General features: G+C 37.2%; 1 protein-coding gene across 1 annotated transcript; it reads right to left on the reverse strand.

The window, feature by feature from the left end:
- Positions 1 to 412: 412 nt before the first annotated feature.
- arl8 (ADP-ribosylation factor-like 8) lies at positions 413 to 14,197 on the reverse strand. The gene is made up of 6 exons (XM_079867283.1): positions 13,642 to 14,197; positions 9,910 to 9,970; positions 9,456 to 9,603; positions 7,322 to 7,405; positions 7,052 to 7,203; positions 413 to 2,319 (listed from the first exon to the last, which is right to left on the reverse strand). The coding sequence occupies exons 1-6, from the start codon at positions 13,685 to 13,687 to the stop codon at positions 2,271 to 2,273; spliced, it is 540 nt and encodes a 179-aa protein (XP_079723409.1). The 5' UTR covers positions 13,688 to 14,197; the 3' UTR covers positions 413 to 2,270.
- Positions 14,198 to 16,152: the final 1,955 nt, after the last annotated feature.

The raw sequence follows: 16,152 nt of genomic DNA on the forward strand, positions 1-16,152 counted from the left end.
ACACTTCTATAAATGAAAGACTAAGGCTCCCCATTATAAAACTGTAATTCATTGATTTAGCTTATTAAAGTGCCCCCTTTATCAAGTGTTTTTTTTTTTTGCCTCAACATATGAATAATTTACATCAGAATCAGTTAATTTCACAGTTGAAAGCGTTTCCTATCATCAGCTATGAAGAAAATTTTAAGATATAGATTCATTCAAACAAAGTGGAAGCAGACAATTTTCAAATGGATACACAAGACTAATCCAAGGTTGCTGCGGCTGCTTTTTCTTCTTCTAATAAACTGAAAATACAAAATTTAAAAGAAATGGCTTTGTAAAACTCACAAAATGCACCAATTTTTTTTTTTTACTCATCTTTTTACATATATACATACATATATAACCCAATAATGCAACAATAACACAATTGAGATTTCAAAATAAAAGCTTTTATTATAAAACTATAAGAATTAGGAAAGTTGCTACAGATTTCACCTTCTCATTTAGAAATGGCACATCTGAGAACTTCATGGTCTGGTTTGACCATGAACATCAGCATTGAAACAGAATATTAAACTTTTTCAATAGTCTTGTCCAAAGACCTCTGTTTCAACATGGTGTCATACAACATACTCGTATCAGGTTTGTAATGATGCATATTAACACACACAAATACACATTCAGCTTTAGACTGAGAAAAAAAAAAAATGATATTACATATCTGACCAATGAAGCCTTTTATGCCAAGTCACAACAGCCAAATTCATTTTTTTATTTCATCAGAGAAGACTCCATGTGAACTTTTTTATTTTGGTATGAAAGTTAAACAGCACATCCACAACAGTCAGGTAATGACCTCAAAGAGCCACCATATAAAACCCCTGCAAAACAGAGACAGACAGATCCATGGGACTGATTTGCCTAGATCAGCAGCCAATAATAATTATGTAAAAAGATTTCACTGCTGGCAGGGACATGTCAGTGAGAGCACCAATTTGTAGTCACTGCATCAAAGTCTTGCAAGAGTTTCCCTTAATCGAAAGCAGCGCACGGAGAGGATGGAAAAATGTGAACACACACAGAACAGTTTCAGCTTGAACCAAAAAGCGCATTGGCAAAATCAACATGTGAAAAATAAGCACTAGTGCTCATGCACTCATGTACCATACAAACGGAAAACAGCGAAGATGACAAAAAAATGATAATATGAAATGTCCGGAGCTGAACAAATATGAATAAAACAGCAATCACTTAAACAGCAACAGAAAACTTATGGCTGGGTGACCTATGAAGATCATCTGCAGGTTACATTTTTGCACCAACAGGATTTGGATGAAAAGAAAATCATAATACTGAGTAACTTTTGAACGTTATTTCCTTATGGTAACTGAATGACCTTTATGCTAATAACCACACTCGAGCGTGGAGCATGGCTACTTAAAACAAACACACACAAAAACATGCTAGTTCACCTGCAGTGATGTTGGTTGGACATTCTCACATTCAAAGCGCGCACACACACCTGTAACAAGCATTACAATAAATCCAACATTTTTTAAGCCTTCTCTAACAGCTGTGATCATACCTGGTGACTTTTAAATTGCATCTCAAATGACATTTCAAGCTGCAATGGCCACGTTTGAAATGGTAACAGCACCCTCTACAGTAACAAATGTTTGAGGTAATGTGAAATGATATGATATGCTCAGGTGTTTTCATGATATGGTATGATAGTGGTGATGGTGGGTAGGTACCAATGGCACTTAAAACACTCGATAACCAAAAAGTTTAAACCCAAAAACATACAGTTGACCAATGACAACAATTGACCCCAAAATTTCCCCATCTGAAAAGTAACATTTTGACCATTCAAATAATTTCTTTCCAGTAGATTTAAAGAAAAATATACATGATTAGCTTAATAAACCCATCCAAAGAACTTATTTTCCACTGCCAGAATGCTAAAAATGCCGCTCCTCACAAACACATACCAGCACCTCAGTGCCTCTCTTTAAGTTGAAATACTTTGAATATCTTCTGCTATACACCCAGTAAAAAACTCCAGTTGCTCCTGATTCATTATTGATCAACAAGTCTGTCAAACCAGATTCACATAACCATTAAATCCCAGCTGAGGTAGGTGTCCAAAGTGTTCAGCTGCAAAATGTAAATTCTGAGATTTGAGAGATTTAAAATAAAACATAAGCAGCCAATAGGATGAGTCTGCGATGCCACCGAAGGAGGTGGAAATCACAGTCAATAAGTCCAACATGGAGAATCAGAGGCTATCTGAGCCCAGCCCTGGAGGTCATCCACTCTAAACCCTGACACAGCCTGAAACACACACACACACACACAAAAGTGTTAAATAGGGATGCACTAAAAAGAAAATCCTGCCCAGTACAATAAAAAGATAGTTTTCATATTAAGACCAATATAAAAATGTTACACTATTGCCTATAAAATTCAAAACTAAAACAATTAACATAAAAATGAATAGTTAAAAATGTTACAAGTAGACATGTGCTGGTATATGGTAGTACAATATATCACAACAATGAACATGCACAATATTGTTATGGTGGGGCTGTGGGCACTTCAAAATACATTGAATAATTATTTATTACGAATTATTCAGATTTTTAGAACCCATTTTAAGAATACTTTACCCATCAACCGTTTAAAATGCACAACACGCTGTAAGCAGCGTAAAAGAGGCATGTATGAAGGTAATATGATGCCATTAAGAATCGCATGCGCAGGGTAAGATTTGTGAAAGTGTACATAAGATTGCAAGCGTAAATTAAATTTGCATGCGCAAGAGGAGATGTGTAAAGGTGTAAATCGCCTTTCAAGTGTAAGAAAAAAATATTTGCAGCATTTAACTGTTATTCGTAAGTGTAATTCATGTATTGTGAAGCTGCAGCTTCATGCTAACGCAAAATAAATTGGATCTGTATTCTTCTGACTTCCATTTTTCCGCGCTTACACTTTTGGCACGGTTTTTGCGCACAAATACGCAGGCCTGTGAACAGCAATTTGCAACCGAAAACAACAGAGTCAGGAACTACAAAACAGATTCATTGCGTAAAATCAAACTTTGTAAAAAAAAAAACTGTTGCAAATGTCTATATGACTTCTTGTGTACATGGGGCAAAAAAGTTCCCGAAATAACCCGATTTGTACAGTTGCGTCTTTCTTTTACCTGCGCTTCCAGTTTTGGCACGGTTCTCTCACTCACTCATTGAGTTTTGCAAGCGTGAAGAGGAGGGCGGGTCCACCTTCTTCATGTAGCCAATCAAATGAGCTTCTAATGCAAATTATCTTCTACATTAAGTAGCTTGATCAGTCACACGAAAGTAATCACTAATCAGAATCAATATTGATAGTGCTACCAAGACAATATTTCAAAATATATAATTGAGTGTTAAATACCATGAACAGAGACATGATGTGAAAAACACTGCATCAGAATGGTATTATTACATAAAGAATGGGTATTAAATGTTTTGATTGTACTTCAACTTCAACTTTTATTTATTTATATAGCACATTTAATAGCAGCGTTGTTGCCCAAAGTGCTTCACAGTTAACTAAAAACAGTAAGACAAGATTGTAAAGTTTAACATCTGCTCAGTGGCATAACAGATTATATAATATATCAAATTTCAATCCAATAACGTTAACACCAGCTTGAAATTCAGTATGAATGTTAGTCAGCCTTAATCAGCCTAATGGTGCACAGCTTATTAAGCAATCATGATTTATTTGTTTATATATTTGTTTGCTTATCTATTTATTTAGCATGTATGTGTGCATTAAATGTACCATTTCTGAGCCAAATGAAGATAAAGATGTGTTCTGGTGACTGGTGTGTTTATTGAACCAATCAGATAAGAGTAAACCTAGAGTCAGCAAGAAGCTCATTTGATTGGCTACATGAAGAAGGTGGACCCGCCCTCCTCTTCACGCTTGCAAAACTCAATGAGTGAGTGAGAGAACCGTGCCAAATTGGAAGCGCAGGTAAAAGAAAGACGTAACTGTACAAATCGGGTTATTTCGGGAACTTTTTTGCCCCATGTACACAACAAGTCATATAGACATTTGCAACAGTTTATTTTTTTACACAAAGTTTGATTTTACGCAATGAATCTGTTTTGCAGTTCCTGACTCTGTTGCTTTCGGTTGCAAACTGCTGTTCCACAAGCCTGCAATGCTTTTGGCCGTATTTGTGCGCAAAAACCGTGCCAAAAGTGTAAGCGCGGAAAAATGGAAGTCAGAAGAATACAGATCCTATTTATTTTGCGTTAGCATGAAGCTGCAGCTTCACAATACATGAATTACACTTACGAATAACAGTTAAATGCTGCAAATATTTTTTACATGATTTACACCTTTACAAATCTTCTCTTGCGCATGCAAATTTAATTTACGCTTGCAATCTTTGTACACTTTCACAAATCTTACCCTGCGCATGCGATTCTTAATGGCATCATATTACCTTCATAGGCATGCACGCACTCTGATGTAAACAAGCCCAACACGCATGAACAGCGCATGGCGGAACGAGTAAAGGAGACGCGCTGAACGAAAATGCACATTCACTCTCTGACAGCAGGTGGCGCTGATGGAACAGCAGAAATGCTGCAGTTTTAAATGTTTCAAACAGCCATTCAGATTTTTTAATTTGCAATGGTGTTCATCGCAGAACCGATAACTTAAAGACTTAAGACTAATTATTTTAAAATTAAAACATTTTTATATTTTAATCTGGACTGCAACATGCCCTAGATATTGTTTGAAATAAATGTGTTCTGATTCTTTATTGTTCAGTCACTTTATATTTATATTATACACTCATCTAAAGGATTATTAGGAACACCATACTAATACTGTGTTTGACCCCCTTTCGCCTTCAGAACTGCCTTAATTCTACGTGGCATTGATTCAACAAGGTGCTGAAAGCATTCTTTAGAAATGTTGGCCCATATTGATAGGATATCATGTTGCAGTTGATGGAGATTTGTGGGATGCACATCCAGGGCACGAAGCTCCCGTTCCACCACATCCCAAAGATGCTCTATTGGGTTGAGATCTGGTGACTGTGGGGGCCATTTTAGTACAGTGAACTCATTGTCATGTTCAAGAAACCAATTTGAAATGATTCGAGCTTTGTGACATGGTGGTCATAAAGGGATGGACATGGTCAGAAACAATGCTCAGGTAGGCCGTGGCATTTAAACGATGCCCAATTGGCACTAAGGGGCCTAAAGTGTGCCAAGAAAACATCCCCCACACCATTACACCACCACCACCAGCCTGCACAGTGGTAACAAGGCATGATGGATCCATGTTCTCATTCTGTTTACGCCAAATTCTGCCTCTACCATCTGAATGTCTCAACAGAAATCGAGACTTATCAGACCAGGCAACATTTTTCCAGTCTTCAACTGTCCAATTTTGGTGAGCTCGTGAAAATTGTAGCCTCTTTTTCCTATTTGTAGTGGAGATGAGTGGTACCCGGTGGGGTCTTCTGCTGTTGTAGCCCATCCGCCTCAAGGTTTTGTGTGTTGTGGCTTCACAAATGCTTTGCTGCATACCTCGGTTGTAACGAGTGGTTATTTCAGTCAAAGTTGCTCTTCTATCAGCTTGAATCAGTCGGCCCATTCTCCTCTGACCTCTAGCATCAACAAGGCATTTTCGACCACAGGACTGCCGCATACTGGATGTTTTTCCCTTTTCACACCATTCCTTGTAAACCCTAGAAATGGTTGTGCGTGAAAATCCCAGTAACTGAGCAGATTGTGAAATACTCAGACCGGCCCGTCTGGCACCAACAACCATGCCACGCTCAAAATTGCTTAAATCACCTTTCTTTCCCATTCTGACATTCAGTTTGGAGTTCAAGAGATTGTCTTGACCAGGACCACACCCCTAAAGCATTGAAGCAACTGCCATGTGATTGGTTGATTAGATAATTGCATTAATGAGAAATTGAACAGGTGTTCCTAATAATCCTTTAGGTGAGTGTATATAATAATCTCAACATTTAATAATACATTATTCAAATCAAAAGTTGTATTAAAAAAAGAAAAATTCAAAATGTATTATTTAATGGACCTGAGCTAACGAACTAACAGTAGTATTTTTTTTTAACTAACATTAACCAAGAATAAATACTTCTGTAACAAATCTAGCTATTGCTCATTGTAAATGTTAGTTAATGTATTAATGAGACCTTATTGTAAAATGATATCTATTGTTCTTTATAATACTTTTGCACTTTAATCTGTTTGAAACATTTGTTGACTTTGAACATTTAAATACAATAAAGCAATACACAAAAATGTTTAGTTCTTTTTGTTACAAGGGAAAAACTCTTTTTCTGCAACTTATTTCAATATCGTGATAATACCGTATACCGTGATAAAAGCTTTAGAAATTAACACAACATAAACATTTTTATACCGTCACATGCCTAGTTACAAGTGAACAGGCGTCACAGAATTAGTGTATGAAAAATTTATATTTGCAATAGATTACATTTAACATAGTTGTTAAATTGTGTTTAAAAGGATTAACGTTAAGAAATAATTAGGTGATAGCAAAGCTAATCTAAATGACCAATTTTGATTGCGACTGCAGATGTGAAACTGTGTATTATTAGTCAATAAAATGTAATACTGATACATCTGGAGAGAGATGATATTTTTGGAGAGAGTTAGGACATGATTCATTTAATCTGCTAGCAGAAGTGTCTGGCAAAGCAAGGAACAAAGAGCGTTAAAAAGCGCAAACCCTGCCCTGCAGCCAATCACAGGTAACTGCATGATTGAGTTGACCAATGAAATCAGCTGTGAGGCAGGCTTTGGAAAAAATCTACTTATTAGGCTGCTGATATGATCTCCATGAAGTGTGCATCCTTTTGAAGATTTTGCTCTATGGGTAAAACATTATTTAAATTTTAACTTGCTCTGTTTTATTGTATTATTACATTTTTACATCATTAATCAAGCAATAACTGCAGGCTAGAATAGTTAATGTTCAGAGGTAGTGCAGGTCTTACCCTTCTCCAGTAAGCGCACAGCAGGATTGGATGTGCCATGGATGATCCTTGATGGAGCTGAGGGTCAGGTATTTGGAAATCTCTGCAGCAGACATACAGCCCTTCATGTCTTGCTTATTAGCAAAGATCAACACCGCAGCTTTGCGGAGATCCTAAGTGAATGATGAAGAAAAAACAACAACTTAAAAACAGAATCAAGATTTTGCGAGAGTGAAGCTTTATATTCATCCTCCAGAGTTGTATCATGTGGTGTAAATGTTAAAGCATTACCTCGTGTGCTAGCATTCTGTAGAGCTCTTCTTTAGAAATGGCTAGTCTCTCTCTGTCAGTACTGTCCACAACCAGTATGATGAACTACCAAAGAAAACACACACACACAAAGCATTATCATCAGATGTCAGGCAGCAAACTGTTGCACTTGCATTCAGAGGTGGTTTCTAAGTTTAGCAAGGCCACAGAGTAGTTTGTTGCTCAGAGTACACATGACCTTGGCAGAAATGGTGTATCTATGGTCTGTAAGAGCGAGTGCTCCTGAATAAAGCTTGACAGCAGGGCCCCACCACAAATCTCATACGCACACTTTCTGAATGAAAGGCAGGGGTCTCGCTATTCAAACCTCTTTGTGAAACCCTGAACTTTGAACTGTGAATCAGACACCAGCTGCTAAGATCTGGCAGAATTACCGCTGCGCACAACTGTTGTTCAAACTATTGTTCACAGCAGACTGGACCCACAGCTGTTCATCTCACCATATTATCTTTAAAGATGCTATTCGTTTGTGCATGTGCTGTTAGATACTGGTACTAAAAATACCCATTTGAAGATGTATCTGTATGAGCACATTCTAGTCAAAAGTTGGTTTTTGATATTTAAAATAAAAGTGGGAACACTTAAAGGGATAGTTCACCCAAAAAATGAAAATTGTGTCATAATTTACTCACCCTCAAGTTGTGCCAAACCTGTGTGAATTTCTTTCTTCTGCTGAACACAAAAGAAGATATTTTGCTTAATGTCAGTAACCAAACATTTGATTGGCCCCATTGACTTCCACTGTATTTTTATTCCAAACAATGGAAGTCAATGGGGTCCATCAACTGTTTGATTAATGATTACCCATATCCTTCGAAATATCTTCTTTTGTGTTCAGCAGAAGAAAGAAATTCACACAGGTTTGACACAACTTGAGGGTGAGTAAATTATGACACAATTTTCATTTTTGGGTGAACTGTCCTTTTAACTGAAAGGTTCTATATGTTAAGACTGCATGAAATAACAATGGACAATACATTTAATGCATCTTTTAAACTTGAATTGTTACATATTACCAATACCTTTCTGACATTTCAGGTTGTATAAATTAACATTTACCTAGATTAATAAATGTACAAATTATAGTTCATTGTTAGTTCATAAAATATTTCCGAAGTCTTTTCCAATAGAGTAAGTTTGTCCACTGAAATAGGGAGTTGCAGGACCTGATATTTTTAAAGCACATACATTCTTACAGATTTTTTTTAAAAAGAAATAATTTATTCTACTAGAACGCATTCAATTCAAAAGCCTGTATAGTATATGCATTTATAATGTTGCAAAATACTTCCATTTCAAGTCTTTTGAAACTTTCAATTCATCAAAGAATCCTGAAAAAAAAAATCAGCATATTCAGCAAATATTCAGCAGCACAACACTGTTAATAATAAGAAATGTTTCTTGAGCAGCAAATCAAAATATTAGATGATTTCTGAAGGATCATGTGACACTGAAGACTGGAGTGATGTTTTTCCATCACAGGAATAGATTACATTAAAAAAAAGAAAATAATATTACAACACTTTCACAATATTGTATTTAAACTTCAAATAAATACAGCCCCCTTAAGCATAAGAGACTTCTTTAAGAAGAGATGCGGATTCAATTCACGCGTCATGTTCCCAAGCCATTACATCTTTCTCTGCCAATGATTTCCTGTCTACTATATGAGGTCTCTGTGAATACAAAAACAGGACGCAGGAAATTCATCCTCGGTCTGTTTATCCTACACATTTGTTTTCTCTCTTCCAACTCGTGAAGTCCCATTTCCAATTCAACAACATGGAACTGACTTCAGCTGAACAACAGCCAAAATGTATTATTTTCCTGCTATCATCGTAAAGCTGCTTTAAAACAATCTGTATTGTATAAAACGCTATATAAATAAAGGTGACTTGACAGCAGCACCAATCAGAAACAGCCTGTAAAATCTCTCATGGGACCTATATCCACTTCAATTTCATCTGCAAAGCATTTAAAAAAAATCAATTATGTAATCCAGTCCCCTCTTGTGTGAAGTTTTTAATTCTGTTAATACAATCATCACTTATCAAAGGGGTTCAGCCTCCAGCAGTGTAGTGTATAAGTGCATTACCTCAGTGTTGGAGTAGTATGTGTTCCAAGAGGAACGGAGACTCTCCTGACCACCGATATCCCACATCAGGAAGTGGGTTTTCTTCACCACTATTTCTTCCACATTGCTGCCAATCGTAGGAGACGTGTGCACCACCTCATTCATTAAACTGCACAACAAAACAGGTTCAGATAAAACAAACCGCAGAGCAGTTTGTATACTTCACATTAATTACCACATTGGAGACTTTACCTATCTGTCCATACAGTATCTCAATCTATTGTTTTACTGTATACTGCACATTCTATGACGAATAAATTGCGTATTGTATGTCCATTCTCACCGTAAGAATTTTGGCTGGCCCAGGCGTGTGGCATTAAAGACTCTATTCTATTATTCAATGAATTAGAAACTACGAATATAAATAAAGAGCAATAAAGATTCTAATCAAGTAAATAAAATATCTATTACTCACAATTGATAAAGTATAGTGGTCTTTCCAGCATTGTCCAGCCCCACAATTATCACCTTGTGTTCTGCATAACAGAAGAAAATATATTACGCATTAAAAGAATGGTCAAATTAATATTACAAGAACTTTATTTAAAATTCAAATGCAACAAATTAATCTCAGTAAATAAGGATAAGAAAATATGTGAAATGCCATAAAATTTAAAATACAATGCAATCCATAATTAAAGTGGGTTCATTGCGTTAACTGTGCTCTTTCCTTCAGAGCTAGTTTGTTTCTGTTGTTCTCGCTGTTCTAACTCCCAGATAATTGGTCCAGCAATCCCATACAAACACACAACTCAGCCACATGGGAAGCACAATTGCATAACAGAGGAAGACGTGATTAGATAAACCAGTGATCCATCCTTTATCAGAGCTCAATGTGAGGAAATTCTGACTCTGTCAGCCTCTGTGTGTGTGTGTGTGTGTGTGTGTGTGTGTGTGTGTGTGTGTGTGTGTGTGTGTGTGTGAGTGAGAGAGAGGGCACATTTTGATATTTTTCACCTTTAAACTCTGATGTGAACTACAGGAAGCAGGACTGGATAACTCATGATATCTTTGGCAGCTCCACAAAGACTATTTCACGCCTATTACTTCCTCCAGAAGCACCGACCCCTATTTTACTCCTGTATGCCTCCAGCAAAAATGTCACATGGGCAAACTAAAGCCATGAAGAGAGACTGTTTATTAAGACTACAATTACACTTTCCACAGGTTTTGGTGGAACTTTTCATAACAAACTCTAGGTCAAATTTAGCCTGATTCTAATGTAAGACTACTAGTGCTACTGGCTCTACGCTTTAGCCAAAGGATAAAACCTTTGAACATAAAAGTGAGCGGTTAATGATTTACAAGACCAATAGGTCCTAATTTATTTAAAGGGGTCCTATTATGCCCTTTCACGGAGTCTTGATTTTGTTTTTGGGGTGTACTAGAATATGCTTTCATGCTTGATTGTTCAAAAACACATTTTTCACATATTTTACATTATTACAGCTCCTCTCTCCCCAGTCTGTCCCGAACGCGTTGTTTAGTTCTGGTTTCAATGAAGTCCCTCCTTCCGATTCCGAAATACAAAATGTGCTGTGATTGGTTAGCTGGCCCAGTGTGTTGTGATCGGTAGCACTTAGCACATGTTCGGGAAATGTCCCGCACCTCCATAACCGCGAGTTCTTCTCTAGTGTAAATATAAAGGATGGCATCAATTTCAAACCCGATTCAGACCCTGACAATGTTAACAAACAAGAGGATCATCCAGAATGGATTTCATGCACAGATTTCACAGAACGTTTAAGAGTGGTATGTTTTTCTTGTACATTATAGGTATGATGTTATCCACCATTTAATCATGATATTTGTCGGAAAACTATGGTAATCGATCACAAAAACATGGATCATTTTCCTAAGGGGCGGTGAACAGTCTTACAAAAGCGAGAGCGCACAAAAGATATAGTAAACACTAATGTTGGCTGGCAGGTGAGCATAGCAACAATATAAAACTTATAATTAGAACTGTTAACAGAAAACCCAACTACAAATAAGATGTGATTCTGGAAGCTGTTCTTTGTAAAATGTGCAGCGCACAGATAAACATCTTGATTATATAATGTTCAGGATCAGTGTTTAAAATAAATTTTACCCATTCTAAGTTCATCAGCCTTAGGAAGGTCAAACAAATGAGTTGTGGTCTCTTTGACATAGCAGCTAGGCTAATCCAGGCCTCGTCCGCTTTTCTGCGTATTCCGTGGGCGGGGATTATTTAAATGAGGAACATTATGACTTCGTAAAGCCCGGAAAAATCGTGTCATCACGCATCCAAAAGAGCCGTTTGTTGTAGCTCTTGGAAAGTGAATTCTGTTAAATAAAATATCTCCCTTTAGAGTCAACTTTGAGCTTTGTAACCTAGCAGATCTTTTTATGCTCTAACAGCAACATTAATATTAATAATACGATACTGTTATGATATAATATGACTGCAGGAACGTTTGTGTATTAGAGAGAGCAACGCTCAATGTAATGAATTGACTGGTCCTCTTCAGGACAGTAATCCAGGGAATTAGGAAAGAGAATGGGATTACAAATCCAACAGACAGAATTCCTTCAATGTCTACAGAAGTAGGCCAAAGAGCTATTCTACTTTCTCCTGGGACCACAAATTGGACCTAGAGCAAGACTCAGCATTTAGCCCACAGGACTGTCTAGTTCATTTGTAAGGAACAAATCTAGCACACACAAGAAATCATGTGTTACCAATAATTAACAAGAAGAAACTTCTATGAATGCAAATAAATTGGTGTCAGAAATTATTGAAAGTGCTCGCAATATCAACAACGTCCATCCCAGTGTAAAAGGAACATCTGTCCAACATTACAGCAATCTGGATGTGGTTAGGAATGTTTGTCAGGGGATAAAACTTCTAAAAAAAAATACACTGGAAATACTATTTGGTTGGTAAAAATTCAGTTAGAAGTGTAATTTGGAAACAATCTAGTACACAAGTTAAAATCTCTGCAGCTTCTGTGAATTTGTCCATCACTGTGTGTCCTGGAGGCTGGATCTCTCTGGGCAGGCTCAACTGACTGCTGAAATAGGCAAACAATGGGAGAGGAAAACGGTTTCCTCATGCTGCTTTTGTTTGCCAGGTGCTTGTGGCGTCTGTTTCTCTACACAAAAGCATTTTCAATTCAAATCAGTTCCTTTTATTGTCATTCCACAAGTTGGAGCTGATATCTGACCCCTCTGTCCTCTGGACCTACATCATGAGAGACACATCTGTCACAGCAGCAGTTAAGACATACAAACATATATCAGTTGAAAAAAGAAAGAAAAAAAGCATTAATATAGCCAAGAGCTGGAGAATAGCTGGAGTTTCATCACAGGCTAGTTGTAGCAAAATCCACTATGGCAAAACCATTGCTATTTCATGCACTGTTCAACTGAGGTTTTGGGCTACCAACAAAATACACATTTAAGTGTTTAATTTATTGCAGTATCAATTTGTGTCTGTAGATTTCAGATATCTTTTAAAGGCCAAGTTTTTTCCTCATGCACTGCACCATCTCCACTTCAGTAACTTTGTTACTTTCTCTAAGTTTTTATGGAGTGATAAAAAGAGTTAGGCCTATCCAAAATCCTATCTGTAGAAACATTTAACTCCGTGTAAACAAAATGAAACAAATTTTAAATCTGGCTTCATCAAATGTTCAGATTTCTGTTCTGGAAATGTATCCAGTGTATATTTAATAAGATAATGCATTATTTGCATATTTACACATTTCACAAAATGTAGCCTAATACAAACAATTTATCGCATCAACAAGTGGATAATACTCAGTTTATCTGCAGATCATTTAGGAGACATTTAGATCTGACCCATCTGTTACCTTCACCACTAACACCAGATCATCTGAAGTGTTTGAGCTACCGGGAGAAGGTAACGGAGCAGGTAGTCGACTAACGAACCGTTACCATTACAAGGTGAAAACACGATCTGGTCGGTTTAAAATATAGGATAAACACACGTAAACGTGTCAGTGAGAGACAGTGGTTTCGATAGGTTAACATTGGCACAACGCAGCGGATTTAAAACGAGCACACTAGCGTCAACATTAGCTCAGTTCCGCTGGATATCTGACAACAGTCAAAACAACTCGCTATAGTAACGTTACAAACCAGTCAGAACAACACCTCTTACCTTGATTACAAAAGAAGCTCCATAGTTTGGCGAAAATTAGACCCATGTCTCCTGGTGTGTGAGAGAGCGTGTCCAGTGAGTGGGAGTTTAGCGAGAGGCCTAACGTTACAGCAGCTGTCCGTGAAGCCGTTATTTCTTCATAAACCCGCTCGCGCCATGCAGATACGACAAGTCAGCAGCACATGCCTCCTTCTGTCCGTGTGTGTGTATGTCCGCGGTGTGTTCACCCAGGCGAGCAGCTCCCGAGCACTTTCTTCTTTCTTTGTGATCAGATCAAGTGTGCGACAGATGCGAGCGCGGCGGATACATCACTGTCCAAACACAAGCCTCTTCACTTCCCAGGTCGCTCTGACCTCATCCACATTTTCCTCATGGACAAAAAAAAACCGCACATCAGCTCCCTTTGTCAAGCTACACACGGGTAGGTGCACAGGAGGGCCTTAAGGGAGTAAAACCACGCATATGTGCAATTGTGCATGCGCTGCTGCTGGGTAAATAACAAGATCTCACTCTCCTTTGCTGTGCTGTACACACAAAACACACACCATCCCCCATCAGTGTTACACGTGTGAGGATCATGACGTGCACACATCCAACCCACAAGTGTTTTCTTCTTCTTCTTTGGTGAACCCACAAGTGTCACATCCATACAATGTGTTTTATATTTAATTAAAAATAACACGGTTGCAAACACAATTTTAATTTTCTTTTTAAATTGACATGGACATATCCTAAGCAGATAGATGGGCAGGCATGCAGGCACATAGACAGGTAGTTAGTATGCAGGTAGACATGCGGGCTGTCAGATAGATAGATTCATAAATGGTGGATTGATTGATATAATGTTTTACTCACCTGAATCAAAACTAGGATATGACCAAAAACCACAGCACTCTGCATTGATTTTGACCACTGAGAGGAAACTGGTTGGTTTCTGTCTTTTTCTGTTTTGCCTGAACCACAAGTTCCCTCCTGCCTGCAGCAGAGCTTATATTTGCACTATAATGTGAAATCTCTAAGACAAACTGAAATGGAGCCTGTATGCAAGTATCGTGTCTGCTAAGAATCTACCGTAATAAGGAATTATTTGCCATTTTACTGAACACTGTCATATGGTTGTTTCAGATTAGCAAATGGTATATGTCATAATATGACCTAAACACTTAACAACTTCTTCATCATTCATCAGAAATCTGATTGGTGTCACACTTCAAGAAATACGACTTCAGTTCAAATCTAGTTGAACTTTGATTAATTTAAATGTGGTTATGTAGCATTAGTGTGTACAGACACTTGGTAAAGGTGTTTACAGTGTTGCACTAAGAAAACTAGCAGGTGCTCTGGATGGTTTGAAGACAGAAATGTGAGAACTTAGATTTTAAATAAAAAACAAATATTTTTTCATTTAAAGGCACACTATGTAAGTTTTCGCCACTAGAGGTCGTTTATTCAAAACAAAGGCGTAGCTTGATGACGCCTTGCTTTCGCGGAGTCATGGGAGTTGTTGTCTTCACCTCTACAGCCGGTGGAGAATCCGACGAGACTTGGACAGAAATCATATGGATGACCGGTAATGTAAGATTTGTTAACATAACGAAAGCCATTGGAGCGGAACGAGGCCGCTGGAGCGATTGCTAATGAGAAACAAGCACGACACACAGCTCGAAGGCAGTGGAGCTTTTATTATGACAACGCACTGACACGGTCCGTGTCCTTGTTAAAACTGCTTATTTCTCTGGATTTAAACAAAAACATTTGGGATAATGTAAGAACACAAATCAACTAAATATAACATTGTTCTGGGTTTTGGATATTTGAATCCAAATATCTTACATATTGAGCCTTTAAAATGTTAAGTTATCTAAATATTACTTTTGTGGCAAGACAACATTTCTTGGTGTAATTTCTTTGACATAAGAGTAGGTGCAGCCATTTGTACACTGTAAAAAAAATCCCGTAGTTTTTACGGAAAAAAACTGGCAGCTGGGGTTACCAGAACAATTCCGTAAAATATACAACAAAACAGTAATTGCTTTTACCGAATAACATGTACATTTTACAGTTTAAACCAGCATATAACACACTGGAGTTCTGTTATATTTACTGGTTTAAACTGTAAAATGTACGTGCTATTCTGAACAACGTCAATTTTACAGTATAAACCAGTAAATATAACAGTAAATTTCAGTAATATGATATAATGTTAATTTACCATCCTATTGAAGTATTAATATCTGTTTTGTACACTGATAACCACCAATCACAGCAGTGATGAGAGTCACATGATCAATCAAAGCTCAACACAAGCAGTTCTTCCACAAGAAAGTTAATACTAATATATATAGAAGCTGCACAGTGTCATTCACACAAACATTAAACACCATCATGGTAACACATGAAATTTTAAAAATGCAATAAACATTAATTTAACAACATTAAATGTAACATAAACCCCTAATGTACATAACTGATTAGAAAAAACGAAGAAAACTATGAAGAAACAAACATAGT

The sequence above is a fragment of the Squalius cephalus genome (genome assembly GCF_949319135.1).
Source record: "Squalius cephalus genome assembly, chromosome: 3".
Taxonomy (NCBI): Eukaryota; Metazoa; Chordata; class Actinopteri; order Cypriniformes; family Leuciscidae; genus Squalius; species Squalius cephalus.